Genomic DNA, 16,588 nt, shown 5'->3' with positions numbered 1-16,588 from the left:
GACGATACTGTTGACAGGGTTTCCTTTGTGACTGACGATACTGTTGACAGGGTTTCCTTTGTGACTGACGATACTGTTGACAGGGTTCCCTTTGTGACTGACGATACTGTTGACAGGGTTCCCTTTGTGACTGACGATACTGTTGACAGGGTTTCCTTTGTGACTGACGATACTGTTGACAGGGTTCCCTTTGTGACTGACGATACTGTTGACAGGGTTCCCTTTGTGACTGACGATACTGTTGACAGGGTTTCCTTTGTGACTGACGATACTGTTGACAGGGTTTCCTTTGTGACTGACGATACTGTTGACAGGGTTCCCTTAGTGACTGACGATACTGTTGACAGGGTTCCCTTTGTGACTGACGATACTGTTGACAGGGTTTCCTTTGTGACTGACGATACTGTTGACAGGGTTCCCTTTGTGACTGACGATACTGTTGACAGGGTTCCCTTTGTGACTGACGATACTGTTGACAGGGTTTCCTTTGTGACTGACGATACTGTTGACAGGGTTTCCCTTTGTGACTGACGATACTGTACATCCATTTCAGCTCTACTGCTTAACAGAAATAAATTTTATTCAAGCTTCGCTAGAAAGAGAGGTGAAGGACCTAGCTAATGTCATGGTCAAATGACTCCATGGAGGTTGTGTATGTGTGTATGCCTGCTGTGTGTAAGTCTGCTGTGTGAAAGTCTGCTGTGTGAAAGTCTGCTGTGTGAAAGTCTGCTGTGTGAAAGTCTGCTGTGTGAAAGTCTGCTGTGTGAAAGTCTGCTGTGTGAAAGTCTGCTGTGTGAAAGTCTGCTGTGTGAAAGTCTGCTGTGTGTATGCCTGCTGTGTGTATGCCTGCTGTGTGTATGCCTGCTGTGTGTATGCCTGCTGTGTGTATGCCTGCTGTGTGTATGCCTGCTGTGTGTATGCCTGCTGTGTGTATGCCTGCTGTGTGTATGCCTGCTGTGTGTAAGCTTGCTGTGTATATGCCTGCTGTGTGTAAGCTTGCTGTGTATATGCCTGCTGTGTGTATGCCTGCTGTGTGTATGCCTGCTGTGTGTATGCCTGCTGTGTGTATGCCTGCTGTGTGTATGCCTGCTGTGTGTATGCCTGCTGTGTGTATGTCTGCTGTGTGTATGCCTGCTGTGTGTATGTCTGCTGTGTGTAAGTCTGCTGTGTGTAAGTCTGATGTGTGTATGCCTGCTGTGTGTATGCCTTGTCCAAACCACCCATCCATACCTGGAGTGCGATCCTGCATCACTCAGACTGTACGAGCTGCCATCTCTAACCAGTAGGCGTGTAGGAGGAGTCCTAGCCGTCCCTTCTCCTCTCTCTCCTGGGGGTTGTGAGCTCTCTGCTGCCGGGGAGGACCTCTCCAGGACCCTCCTGCACCCCTCAGTGGGGCTATGCCAGGGGGATGGAGCTCTATCCCTCCCCTCTCTACCCCCAGGAGCCAAGAGGGAAGTAGAACTCTCCTGGTGGGGGTGTGAATGGCCCCCACCCCCTCCTGCGTAGGATGAGGTGTCTATCCCGCTGTCGGCCGAGGCCCCTTGGAGGTACCCCCCTCCCAGGCCGTTGGGTTCAGAGGCAGGGGCCTCCCCTGGTCCCCTGGGGCCCCCCAGGTCGAACCACTTGTCGTTGTCGCTGTGGCCCCCGCTCGAGGCCGTGCTGGACAGGGTGTTACTGCTGGAGTAGGGACCCTCAGGCTGGGAGGGGGAAGGACCCTCAGGCTGGTGGGGGGGGGGGGTTGAGAGATGGGTTAGACAGGAGTCAGCTACAGCAGAGGGTTTTATTCAACATAAAGGAGTCATCTGAATAGTCTGAAAGACCTGGACAAGAGAACCTGTCTTCAGGTCAGATGAAGTAGAGTAGATGAGAACAGAAAGTAATTTTGGACTATTGAGATGCATCCCAAATGGTTAAATGGGTGGGTTAAGAAGTAAAGTAGTGTATGTATGGTCCTCCACCCTGGTCGAGGTGAGGACAGGGGAGTGTTGTGCAGAGTGAAGCCTGACCTGGGAGCTCTTCTTGGGGGAGTGGTGGATGACCTGCTCCTGCCTCTGGATGCGTGGAGCTCCGGAGTACCCAGGACCAGACTTAGACACAGGACCATCTAAAAACACACACACACACACAGGTTTCCGTACATGGTCCTTAGAGCCATACATCTTGAAAAACTAGCTACAATTCTTCCACAGCCATACGCACAGTGTGTGTGCCTGTCTGTGGTTGTCTGCAGTTGTCTACAGTTGTCTGCGGTTGTGTGTGTGTGTGTGTGTGTGTGTGTGTGTGTGTGTGTGTGTGTGTGTGTGTATATAACTGTGTGTGTAAATAAACACGTCTATATAATGTAATTGGCCAGGTGTTACACAACAGCTACACAGCAATAGACAGAACCGGCAATTAGTGAGCAACGAACCCAGGGGACGACACGGCTATGTGGGGTGGTTTGTGTGTGCAAGAGAAAGAGAGGGGATAAAGTAGGGGAGATAATGCAGAAAAAACAGAGAGGGACTGTAGAGAGATAATGCAAAGAGCAGAGAAAACAGAGGGACTGTAGAGAGATAATGCAGAGAGCAGAGAAAACAGAGGGACTGTAGAGAGATAATGCAGAGAGCAGAGAAAACAGAGGGACTGTAGAGAGATAATGCAGAGAGCAGAGAAAACAGAGAGGGACTGTAGAGAGATAATGCAGAGAGCAGAGAAAACAGAGGGACTGTAGAGAGATAATGCAGAGAGCAGAGAAAACAGAGGGACTGTAGAGAGATAATGCAGAGAGCAGAGAAAACAGAGAGGGACTGTAGAGAGATAATGCAAAGAGCAGAGAAAACAGAGAGGGACAGTAGAGAGATAATGCAGAGAGCAGAGAAAACAGAGAGGGACTGTAGAGAGATGATGATGAACAGTAGAAGTGTCGTAACAGCAGCCCATGGTAAACAGAGAGGGACTGTAGAGATGATGATGATGAACAGTAGAAGTGTCGTAACAGCAGCCCATGGTAAACAGAGAGGGACTGTAGAGAGATGATGAACAGTAGAAGTGTTATAACAGCAGCCCATGTTAAACAGAGAGGGACTGTAGAGAGATGATGATGAACAGTAGAAGTGTTGTAACAGCAGCCCATGTTAAACAGAGAGGGACTGTAGAGATGATGATGATGATGAACAGTAGAAGTGTTGTAACAGCAGCCCATGTTAAACAGAGAGGGACTGTAGAGAGATGATGATGATGAACAGTAGAAGTGTTATAACAGCAGCCCATGGTAAACAGAGAGGGACTGTAGAGAGATGATGATGATGAACAGTAGAAGTGTCGTAACAGCAGCCCATGGTAAACAGAGAGGGACTGTAGAGAGATGATGATGATGAACAGTAGAAGTGTTGTAACAGCAGCCCATGTTAAACAGAGAGGGACTGTAGAGAGATGATGATGATGAACAGTAGAAGTGTTGTAACAGCAGCCCATGGTAAACAGAGAGGGACTGTAGAGAGATGATGATGATGAACAGTAGAAGTGTTGTAACAGCAGCCCATGGTAAACAGAGAGGGACTGTAGAGAGATGATGATGATGAACAGTAGAAGTGTTGTAACAGCAGCCCATGGTAAACAGAGAGGGACTGTAGAGAGATGATGAACAGTAGAAGTGTTGTAACAGCAGCCCATGGTAAACAGAGAGGGACTGTAGAGAGATGATGATGATGAACAGTAGAAGTGTTGTAACAGCAGCCCATGGTAAACAGAGAGGGACTGTAGAGAGATGATGATGATGAACAGTAGAAGTGTTGTAACAGCAGCCCATGTTAAACAGAGAGGGACTGTAGAGAGATGATGATGAACAGTAGAAGTGTTGTAACAGCAGCCCATGGTAAACAGAGAGGGACTGTAGAGAGATGATGATGATGAACAGTAGAAGTGTTGTAACAGCAGCCCATGTTAAACAGAGAGGGACTGTAGAGAGATGATGATGATGAACAGTAGAAGTGTCGTAACAGCAGCCCATGTTAAACAGAGAGGGACTGTAGAGATGATGATGATGATGAACAGTAGAAGTGTTGTAACAGCAGCCCATGTTAAACAGAGAGGGACTGTAGAGATGATGATGATGAACAGTAGAAGTGTTGTAACAGCAGCCCATGGTAAACAGAGAGGGACTGTAGAGAGATGATGATGATGAACAGTAGAAGTTTTGTAACAGCAGCCCATGGTAAACAGAGAGGGACTGTAGAGAGATGATGATGATGAACAGTAGAAGTGTTGTAACAGCAGCCCATGGTAAACAGAGAGGGACTGTAGAGAGATGATGATGAACAGTAGAAGTGTTGTAACAGCAGCCCATGGTAAACAGAGAGGGACTGTAGAGAGATGATGATGATGAACAGTAGAAGTGTCGTAACAGCAGCCCATGGTAAACAGAGAGGGACTGTAGAGAGATGATGATAATGAACAGTAGAAGTGTTGTAACAGCAGCCCATGGTAAACAGAGAGGGACTGTAGAGAGATGATGATAATGAACAGTAGAAGTGTTGTAACAGCAGCCCATGGTAAACAGAGAGGGACTGTAGAGAGATGATGATGATGAACAGTAGAAGTGTCGTAACAGCAGCCCATGGTAAACAGAGAGGGACTGTAGAGATGATGATGATGAACAGTAGAAGTGTTGTAACAGCAGCCCATGGTAAACAGAGAGGGACTGTAGAGATGATGATGATGAACAGTAGAAGTGTTGTAACAGCAGCCCATGGTAAACAGAGAGGGACTGTAGAGAGATGATGATGATGAACAGTAGAAGTGTTGTAACAGCAGCCCATGTTAAACAGAGAGGGACTGTAGAGAGATGATGATGATGAACAGTAGAAGTGTTGTAACAGCAGCCCATGGTAAACAGAGAGGGACTGTAGAGAGATGATGATGATGAACAGTAGAAGTGTCGTAACAGCAGCCCATGTTAAACAGAGAGGGACTGTAGAGATGATGATGATGATGAACAGTAGAAGTGTTGTAACAGCAGCCCATGGTAAACAGAGAGGGACTGTAGAGAGATGATGATGATGAACAGTAGAAGTGTTGTAACAGCAGCCCATGGTAAACAGAGAGGGACTGTAGAGAGATGATGATGATGAACAGTAGAAGTGTTATAACAGCAGCCCATGGTAAACAGAGAGGGACTGTAGAGAGATGATGATGATGAACAGTAGAAGTGTTGTAACAGCAGCCCATGGTAAACTGAGAGGGACTGTAGAGAGATGATGATGATGAACAGTAGAAGTGTTGTAACAGCAGCCCATGGTAAACAGAGAGGGACTGTAGAGAGATGATGATGAACAGTAGAAGTGTTATAACAGCAGCCCATGTTAAACAGAGAGGGACTGTAGAGAGATGATGATGATGAACAGTAGAAGTGTTGTAACAGCAGCCCATGGTAAACAGAGAGGGACTGTAGAGAGATGATGATGATGAACAGTAGAAGTGTTGTAACAGCAGCCCATGGCAAACAGAGAGGGACTGTAGAGAGATGATGATGAACAGTAGAAGTGTTGTAACAGCAGCCCATGGTAAACAGAGAGGGACTGTAGAGAGATGATGATGATGAACAGTAGAAGTGTTGTAACAGCAGCCCATGGTAAACAGAGAGGGACTGTAGAGAGATGATGATGATGAACAGTAGAAGTGTTATAACAGCAGCCCATGGTAAACAGAGAGGGACTGTAGAGAGATGATGATGATGAACAGTAGAAGTGTTGTAACAGCAGCCCATGTTAAACAGAGAGGGACTGTAGAGAGATGATGATGAACAGTAGAAGTGTTATAACAGCAGCCCATGTTAAACAGAGAGGGACTGTAGAGAGATGATGATGATGAACAGTAGAAGTGTTGTAACAGCAGCCCATGTTAAACAGAGAGGGACTGTAGAGAGATGATGATGATGAACAGTAGAAGTGTTATAACAGCAGCCCATGGTAAACAGAGAGGGACTGTAGAGAGATGATGATGATGAACAGTAGAAGTGTTGTAACAGCAGCCCATGGTAAACAGAGAGGGACTGTAGAGAGATGATGATGATGAACAGTAGAAGTGTTGTAACAGCAGCCCATGGTAAACAGAGAGGGACTGTAGAGAGATGATGATGATGAACAGTAGAAGTGTTGTAACAGCAGCCCATGGTAAACAGAGAGGGACTGTAGAGAGATGATGATGATGAACAGTAGAAGTGTCGTAACAGCAGCCCATGGTAAACAGAGAGGGACTGTAAGAGATGATGATGATGAACAGTAGAAGTGTTGTAACAGCAGCCCATGGTAAACAGAGAGGGACTGTAGAGAGATGATGATGATGAACAGTAGAAGTGTCGTAACAGCAGCCCATGGTAAACAGAGAGGGACTGTAGAGAGATGATGATGATGAACAGTAGAAGTGTTGTAACAGCAGCCCATGTTAAACAGAGAGGGACTGTAGAGAGATGATGATGAACAGTAGAAGTGTCGTAACAGCAGCCCATGGTAAACAGAGAGGGACTGTAGAGAGATGATGATGATGAACAGTAGAAGTGTTATAACAGCAGCCCATGGTAAACAGAGAGGGACTGTAGAGAGATGATGATGATGAACAGTAGAAGTGTCGTAACAGCAGCCCATGGTAAACAGAGAGGGACTGTAGAGAGATGATGATGATGAACAGTAGAAGTGTTGTAACAGCAGCCCATGGTAAACAGAGAGGGACTGTAGAGAGATGATGATGATGAACAGTAGAAGTGTTGTAACAGCAGCCCATGTTAAACAGAGAGGGACTGTAGAGAGATGATGATGATGAACAGTAGAAGTGTCGTAACAGCAGCCCATGGTAAACAGAGAGGGACTGTAGAGATGATGATGATGAACAGTAGAAGTGTTGTAACAGCAGCCCATGGTAAACAGAGAGGGACTGTAGAGAGATGATGATGAACAGTAGAAGTGTCGTAACAGCAGCCCATGTTAAACAGAGAGGGACTGTAGAGAGATGATGATGATGAACAGTAGAAGTGTTATAACAGCAGCCCATGGTAAACAGAGAGGGACTGTAGAGAGATGATGATGATGAACAGTAGAAGTGTTATAACAGCAGCCCATGGTAAACAGAGAGGGACTGTAGAGAGATGATGATGATGAACAGTAGAAGTGTCGTAACAGCAGCCCATGGTAAACAGAGAGGGACTGTAGAGATGATGATGATGAACAGTAGAAGTGTCGTAACAGCAGCCCATGGTAAACAGAGAGGGACTGTAGAGAGATGATGATGAACAGTAGAAGTGTTATAACAGCAGCCCATGTTAAACAGAGAGTGACTGTAGAGAGATGATGATGAACAGTAGAAGTGTCGTAACAGCAGCCCATGGTAAACAGAGAGGGACTGTAGAGAGATGATGATGATGAACAGTAGAAGTGTCGTAACAGCAGCCCATGGTAAACAGAGAGGGACTGTAGAGAGATGATGATGATGAACAGTAGAAGTGTCGTAACAGCAGCCCATGGTAAACAGAGAATGATTTCAACCATATTTCACCCCTCAGCAGTTGTCTTCTGTGCAGTCTGCCTTCTCTCTAACGAGTGTGTGTGTCTGTGTGTGTGTCTGTGTCTCCGTGTGTCTGTGTGTGTGTGTGTGTGTATCCGTGTCTCCGTGTGTGTGTCTCCGTGTCTGTGTGTCTCCCGGTGTCTCTGTGTGTGTCCATGTCTGTGTGTGTCTGTGTGTGTCTCCGTGTGTGTATGGTGTGACCATGACTGATGTTATTTCAGGATGGAGGAGAGGAGGGGACACGTCACCAGAAGAGATTGAGGGGTCAAGAGGTCAGAGAAGAGGATGTGAGAGATTGAGGGGTCAAGAGGTCAGAGAAGAGGATGAGAGAGATTGAGTGATGCTTGGCTGAACTGGACTGGCCAGCACTGGGCTGTAATCTTCAGAATTACATATAAAACTGATTTACAGGATCCCTGTGGCTTTATACTGGACTGGGTTATACTGGACTGGGCTGGGTTGGGTTATACTGGGTTGGGGTGGGTTATACTGGACTGGGTTATTATACTGGACTGGGCTGGGTTATACTGGACTGGGTTGGGTTATACTGGGTTGGGGTGGGTTATACTGGACTGGGCTGGGTTATACTGGACTGGGTTGGGTTATACTGGACTGGGCTGGGTTATACTGGACTGGGTTGGGTTATACTGGGTTGGGGTGGGTTATACTGGACTGGGCTGGGTTGGGTTATACTGGACTGGGTTGGGTTATACTGGACTGGGTTATACTGGACTGGGCTGGGTTATACTGGACTGGGTTATACTGGACTGGGCTGGGTTATACTGGACTGGGTTATACTGGACTGGGCTGGGTTATACTGGGCTGGGTTATACTGGACTGGGCTGGGTTATACTGGGCTGGGTTATACTGGACTGGGCTGGGTTATACTGGACTGGGTTATACTGGACTGGGCTGGGTTATACTGGACTGGGTTATACTGGACTGGGCTGGGTTATACTGGACTGGGTTATACTGGACTGGGCTGGGTTATACTGGACTGGGTTATACTGGACTGGGCTGGGTTATACTGGACTGGGCTGGGTTATACTGGACTGGGTTATACTGGACTGGGCTGGGTTATACTGGACTGGGTTATACTGGACTGGGCTGGGTTATACTGGACTGGGTTATACTGGACTGGGCTGGGTTATACTGGACCGGGTTATACTGGACTGGGCTGGGTTATACTGGACCGGGTTATACTGGACTGGGCTGGGTTATACTGGACCGGGTTATACTGGACTGGGCTGGGTTATACTGGACCGGGTTATACTGGACTGGGCTGGGTTATACTGGACCGGGTTATACTGGACTGGGCTGGGTTATACTGGACCGGGTTATACTGGACTGGGCTGGGTTATACTGGACCGGGTTATACTGGACTGGGCTGGGTTATAGTGGACTGGGTTATAGTGGACCGGGTTATACTGGTTATACACCCCTTCAAATTAGTGGATTCGGCTATTTCAGCCACATCCGTTGCTGATGAGCCCACAGCCATGCAATCTCCATAGACAAACATTGGCAGTAGAATGACCTGACTGAAGAGCTCAGTGACTTTCAACGCAGCATCATCATAGGATGCCACCTTTCCAACAAGTCAATTCGTCAAATTTCTGCCCTGCTAGAGCTGTCCCGGTCAACTGTAAGTGCTGTTATTGTGAAGTGGAAACGTCGAGGAGCAACAACGGCTCAGCGGAAAAGTGGTAGGCCACACAAGCTCATAGAACGGGACCTGTACTCGGTTGCAACAATCACTACTGAGTTCCAAACTGCCTCTGGAAGCAACGTCAGCACAATAACTGTTTGTCAGGAGCTTCATGAAATGGGTTTCCATGGCCGAGCAGCCTCACACAAGCCTAAGATCACCATGCACAATGCCAAGCGTCGGCTGGAGTGGTGTAAAGCTCACCGCCATTGGACTTTGGAGCAGTGGAAACACGTTCTCTGGAGTGATGAATCACGTTTCACCATCTGGCAGTCCGACGGACAAATCTGGGTTTGTCGGATGCCAAGAGAACGCTACCTACCCCAATGCATAGTGCCAACTGTAAAGTTTGGTGGAGGAGGAATAATGGTCTGGGGCTGTTTTTCATAGTTCGGGCCCCTTAGTTCCAGTGAAGGGAAATGTTTACACTACAGCCTACAATGACATTCTAGACGATTCTGTGCTTCCAACTTTGTGGCAACAGTTTGGGGAAGGCCCTTTCCTGTTTCAACATGACAATGCCCCCATACAGAAATGGTTCGTCGAGATCAGTTTGGAAGAACTTGACTAGCCTGCACAGAGCCCTGACCTCAACCCCATCGAACACCTTTGGGATGAATTGGATCACCGACTGCAAGCCAGGCCTAATCATCCAACATCTGTGCCTGACCTCACTAATGCTCTTGTAGCTGAATGGAAGCAAGTCTCTGTACCAATGTTCCAACATCTAATGGAAAACCTTCCCAGAAGAGTGGAGGCTGTTATAGCAGCAAAGGGGGGACCAACTCCATATTAATGCCCATGATTCTGGAATGAGATGTTAGACGAGCAGGTGTCCACATACTTTTGGTCATGTAGTGTAGATCTGTATGGCATTGTGTAGACAAGGTAATCTGATTTGACATTGCTGAAGAGACATTGAAAATGGGGTTTTAACAGTACCTGTGGCTCTTAGAAGTGAATATATATACTGCTCAAAAAAATAAAGGGAACACTTAAACAACACAATGTAACTCCAAGTCAATCACACTTCTGTGAAATAAAACTCTCCACTTAGGAAGCAACACTGATTGACAAGAAATGTCACATGCTGTTGTGCAAATGGAATAGACAACAGGTGGAAATTATAGGCAATAAGCAAGACACCCCCAATAAAGGAGTGGTTCAGCAGGTGGTGACCACAGACCACTTCTCAGTTCCTATGCTTCCTGGCTGGTGTTTTGGTCACTTTTGAATGCTGGCGGTGCTTTCACTCTAGTGGTAGCATGAAACGGAGTCTACAACCCACACAAGTGGCTCAGGTAGTGCAGCTCATCCAGGATGGCACATCAATGCGAGCTGTGGCAAGGTTTGCTGTGTCTGTCAGTGTAGTGTCCAGAGCATGGAGGCGCTACCAGGACACAGGCCAGTACATCAGGAGACATGGAGGAGGCCGTAGGAGGGCAACAACCCAGCAGCACGACCGCTACCTCCGCCTTTGTGCAAGGAGGAGCAGGAGGAGCACTGCCAGAGCCCTGCAAAATGACCTCCAGCAGGCCACAAATGTGCATGTGTCTGCTCAAACGGTCAGAAACAGACTCCATGAGGGTGGTATGAGGGCCCAACGTCCACAGGTTGTGCTTACAGCCCAACACCGTGCAGGACGTTTGGCATTTGCCAGAGAACACCAAGTTTGGTAAATTCGCCACTGGCGCCCTGTGCTCTTCACAGATGAAAGCAGGTTCACACTGAGCACGTGACAGACATGACAGAGTCTGGATACGCCGTGGAGAACGTTCTGCTGCCTGCAACATCCTCCAGCATGACCGGTTTGGCGGTGGGTCAGTCATGGTGTGGGGTGGCATTTCTTTGGGGGGCCGCACAGCCCTCCATGTGCTCGCCAGAGGAAGCCTGACTGCCATTAGGTACCGAGATGAGATCCTCAGACCCCTTGTGAGACCATATGCTGGTGCGGTTGGCCCTGGGTTCCTCCTAATGCAAGACAATGCTAGACCTCATGTGGCTGGAGTGTGTCAGCAGTTCCTGCAAGAGGAAGGCATTGATGCTATGGACTGGCCCGCCTGTTCCCCAGACCTGAATCCAATTGAGCACATCTGGGACATCATGTCTCGCTCCATCCACCAACGCCACGTTGCACCACAGACTGTCCAGGAGTTGGCGGATGCTTTAGTCCAGGTCTGGGAAGAGATCCCTCAGGAGACCATCCGCCACCTCATCAGGAGCATGCCCAGGCGTTGTAGGGAGGTCATACAGGCACGTGAAGGCCACACACACTACTGAGCCTCATGTTGACTTGTTTTAAGGACATTACATCAAAGTTGGATCAGCCTGTAGTGTGGTTTTCCACTTTCATTTTGAGTGTGACTCCAAATCCAGACCTCCATGGGTTGATAAATTGGATTTCCATTGATTATTTTTGTGTGATTTTGTTGTCAGCACATTCAACTATGTAAAGAAAAAAGTATTTAATAAGATTATTTCTTTCATTCAGATCTAGGATGTGTTGTTTAAGTGTTCCCTTTATTTTTTTGAGCAGTGTATATATATATATATATGCGTGTGTGTGTGTGTGTGTGTGTGTGTGTGTGTGTGTGTATATGTGTGTGTGTTATGATAGGAGGAAGAGGAGTATGGAGGAAGTGCAAGACTGTCAGTGCTGTCAAAGCCAACAGCCGTTTCATACAGGAAGAGCCATGGGAAAGCACTACTGTCACCCACAGCTGCAGATACGCACACAAACACACATGCACAAACATTCTTTCTATAATATGTGACAGAGAGGAGGGTCTCTCTCTCTCTGTGTGTGTGTGTCTCTGTGTGTGTGTGTGTGTGTGTGTGTGTGTGTGTGTGTGTGTGTGTGTGTGTGTGTGGTGTGCTAGCCTCTCTGTGTTATTCAGTTCAGGCCTGAAGCTTCACTTTAAACGTAATGTACCAGCAGATAAATACCAAATGCGACAGAGGTAAAGTTTCAACACCGCAAACAACCAGACTGATGGATGGATGCATTTAACAGAGTAGGTGTGCGTGTGTGTTTAGGAGTAGGTGTGTTTAGGAGTAGGTGTGTGTGTGTGTGTTTAGGAGTAGGTGTGTGTGTGTGTGTTTAGGAGTAGGTGTGTGTGTGTGTTTAGGAGTAGGTGTGTGTGTGTGTGTTTAGGAGTAGGGTGTGTGTGTGTGTGTTTAGGAGTAGGTGTGTGTGTGTGTGTGTGTGTGTGTGTGTGTGTGTGTGTGTGTGTGTGTTTAGGAGTAGGTGTGTGTGTGTGTTTAGGAGTAGGTGTGTGTGTGTGTGTGTTTAGGAGTAGGTGTGTGTGTGTGTGTGTTTAGGAGTAGGTGTGTGTGCGTGTGTGTTTAGGAGTAGGTGTGTGTGCGTGTGTTTAGGAGTAGGTGTGTGTGCGTGTGTTTAGGAGTAGGGTGTGTGTGTGTGTGTTTAGGAGTAGGAGTGTGTGTGTGTGTTTAGGAGTAGGGTGTGTGTGTGTGTTTAGGAGTAGGTGTGTGTGTGTGTGTTTAGGAGTAGGTGTGTGTGTGTGTGTGTGTTTGGAGTAGGTGTGTGTGTGTGTGTGTGTTTAGGAGTAGGTGTGTGTGTGTGTGTGTGTGTGTTTACAGCCTTCCCTGTAGCTCAGTTGGTAGAGCGTGGTGTTTGCAACACCAGGGTTGTGGGTTCGATTCCCACGGGGGGCCAGCAAAAAAAATTAAGAAATTGTATGAAATGTATGCATTCACTACTGTAAGTCGCTCTGGATAAGAGCGTCTGCTAAATGACTAAAATGTAAATGTAAAAAAATGTTTAGGAGTAGGTGTGTGTGTGTGTGTTTAGGAGTAGGTGTGTGTGTGTGTGTTTAGGAGTAGGTGTGTGTGTGTGTGTGTGTTTAGGAGTAGGTGTGTGTGTGTGTGTGTTTAGGAGTAGGTGTGTGTGTGTGTTTAGGAGTAGGGTGTGTGTGTGTGTGTTTAGGAGTAGGTGTGTGTGTGTGTGTTTAGGAGTAGGTGTGTGTGTGTTTAGGAGTAGGTGTGTGTGTGTGTGTTTAGGAGTGAGTGTGTGTGTGTGTTTAGAGAAATGTGTTTAAGGGGTGTGTGTGTGTGTGTGTGTGTGTTTAGGAGTAGGTGTGTGTGTGTGTGTTTAGAGTAGGTGTGTGTGTGTGTGTGTGTGTTTAGGAGTGGTGTGTGTGTGTGTGTTTAGGAGTAGGTGTGTGTGTGTGTGTGTGTGTGTTTTGTGTGTGTGTGTGTGTTTAGGAGTAGGTGTGTGTGTGTGTGTTTAGGAGTAGAGTGTGTGTGTGTGTGTTTAGAGTAGAGTAGTATGTGTGTGTTTAAGGAGTAGTGTGTGTGTGTGTATTTAAAGTAGTGTGTGTGTGTGTGTATTTAAAGTAAGTGTGTATATATATATTTAAAATAAGTGTGTGTATATGTATTTAAATAGAAATGTATATATATATATATTTAAAATAAAGTATATATATATATATTTAAAATAGGTATATATATATATATTTAAAATAGAGTATATATATGTATATTTAAAAATAGAGTATATATGTATATATATATATTTAAAATAGAAGTATATATATATATATTTAAAATAGAGTATATATATATATATATATATTTAAAATGAATGTATATATATATATATATATATATAAAAATAGATATGTATATATATATTTAAAATAGAAGTATATATATATATATATATATATATATATATGTAAATAGATATATATATATATATTTAAAAAGAAGGTGTATATATATATATATTTAAAATAGTATGTGTATATATATATATTTAAAATAAGTATATATATATATATATTTAAAATAGAGTATTGTATATATATTTAAAATGAAGTATGTGTATATATATATATTTAAAATAGAAATGTATATATATATATTTAAAATAGTATATGTATATATATATTTAAAATAAGTGTGTATATATATATTTAAAATAGAAAGTATATATATATATATATTTAAAATAAGTATGTATGTAATATTATATATATTATATAAGTATATATATATATTTAAAATAAGTATATATATATGTATTTAAAATAAGTATATATATATATATATTTAAAATAGAGTATATGTATATATATATTTAAAATAGAAGTATATATATATATATTTAAAATAAGTATGTATATATTTAAATAGAAGTATATATATATATTTAAAATAGGTATGTATATATATTTAAAATAGAGTATATATATATATATATATATTTAAAATAAGTGTATATATATATATTTAAAATGAAATGTATGTATATATATATTTAAAATAGAAGTATATATATATATATTTAAAATAAGTATATATATGTATTTAAAGTAAGTATATATATATATTTAAAATAAGTATATATATATGTATTTAAAATAGAATGTATATATATATATTTAAAATAAGTATATATATATATATATTTAAAATAGAAAGTATATATATATATTTAAAATAGATATATGTATATATATATTTAAAAATAGAGTATGTATATATATATTTAAAATAAGTATGTATATATATATATATTTAAAATAAAGTATATATATATATATTTAAAATAGAGTATGTATATATATATTTAAAATGAGTATGTTATATATATATTTAAAATAAATGTATATATATATATTTAAAATAAGTATATGTATATATATATTTAAAATAAAGTATATATATATATATATTTAAAATGAAGTATATATATATATATTTAAAATAAGATATGTATATATATATATATATATTTAAAATGAGTATATATATATATATTTAAAATGAAATATATATATATATATTTAAAATAGAAGTATATATATATATATTTAAAATAGAGTATATATATATATATTTAAAATGAAAGTATATATATATTTAAAAATAGTATATATATATATATTTAAAATAGAATATGTATATATATATATTTAAAATAGTATATATATATATATATATATATATATTTAAAATAAGTATATATATATATTTAAAATAGGTATATATATATATATATTTAAAATAAGTATATATATATATATATTTAAAATAAGTATATATATATATATATTTAAAAATAAGTATATATAATATATATATTTAAAATAGAAATGTATATATATATTTAAAATAAAGTATATATATATATATATATAAATAAGTATATATATATATATTTAAAATAAGTATATATATATATTTAAAATAAGTATATATATATATATATATATTTAAAATAAAGAAATATATATATATATATTTAAAATAGAGTATATATATATATATATAAAAAAGTATATGTATATATATATATTTAAAATAAGTATATATATATATATATTTAAAATAGAAGTATATATATATATATATTTAAAATAAGTATATATATATATTTAAAATAAGTATATATATATATATTTAAAATAAAGTATATATGTATTTAAAATAAAGTATATATATATATTTAAAATAAAGTATATATATATATTTAAAATAGAGTATATATATATATATTTAAAATAAGTATATGTATATATATATTTAAAATAAAGTATATATATATATTTAAAATAGATATGTATATATATATTTAAAATAAGTATATATATATATATTTAAAATAAAGTATATATATGTATATATAATAATAATATATATATATATATTTAAAATAAGTATATATATATATATTTAAAATAAGTATGTATGTATATATATATATATATTTAAAATAAAGTATATATATATATTTAAAATAGAAGTATATATATATATATTTAAAATAAGTATATATATATATATATTTAAAATAGAAGTATGTATATATATATTTAAAATAGAGTATATATATATATTTAAAATAAGTATATATATATATATTTAAAATAGAGTATATATATATATATATTTAAAATAGAAGTATATATATATATATTTAAAATAAGTATATATATATATATTTAAAATAAAGTATATATATATATATATTTAAAATAGAAGTATATATATATATTTAAAATAAGTATATATATATATTTAAAATAAGTATATATATATATTTAAAATAAGTATATATATATATATATTTAAAATAAGTATATATATATATATATTTAAAATAAAGTATATATATATATATTTAAAATAAGTATATATATATATATTTAAAATGAAATAGTATATATATTTAAAATAGAAGTATATATATATATATTTAAAATAAAGTATATATATATATATTTAAAATAGATATATATATATATATTTAAAATAAGTATATGTATATATTTAAAATAAGTATATATATATATATTTAAAATAAGTATATATATA

General features: G+C 39.9%; 1 protein-coding gene across 4 annotated transcripts in view; it reads right to left on the bottom strand.

The window, feature by feature from the left end:
- The window catches only part of sipa1l1 (signal-induced proliferation-associated 1 like 1), a 295,071-nt gene that overhangs the window by 18,212 nt on the left and 260,271 nt on the right, over positions 1–16,588 (bottom strand). For 3 of the 4 annotated variants that reach the window (XR_006770346.1, XM_045721112.1, XM_014205915.2), the window contains 2 exons: positions 2,007–2,104; positions 1,231–1,721 (listed from right to left, as the gene is read on the bottom strand). Coding sequence is in view for 3 of the 4 variants with exons in the window: in XM_045721112.1 (XP_045577068.1) it covers positions 1,231–1,721; positions 2,007–2,104 (589 nt within the window). In the remaining variant the exon portion in view is untranslated. The remainder of the gene's footprint in view (positions 1–1,230; positions 1,722–2,006; positions 2,105–16,588) is intronic. The other variant, XM_045721113.1, reaches the window with a different exon arrangement.

Source organism: Salmo salar, chromosome ssa06, assembly GCF_905237065.1.
Source record: "Salmo salar chromosome ssa06, Ssal_v3.1, whole genome shotgun sequence".
In the NCBI taxonomy this organism is placed as follows: domain Eukaryota; kingdom Metazoa; phylum Chordata; class Actinopteri; order Salmoniformes; family Salmonidae; genus Salmo; species Salmo salar.
This window is presented reverse-complemented; position numbering and strand designations above follow the sequence as displayed.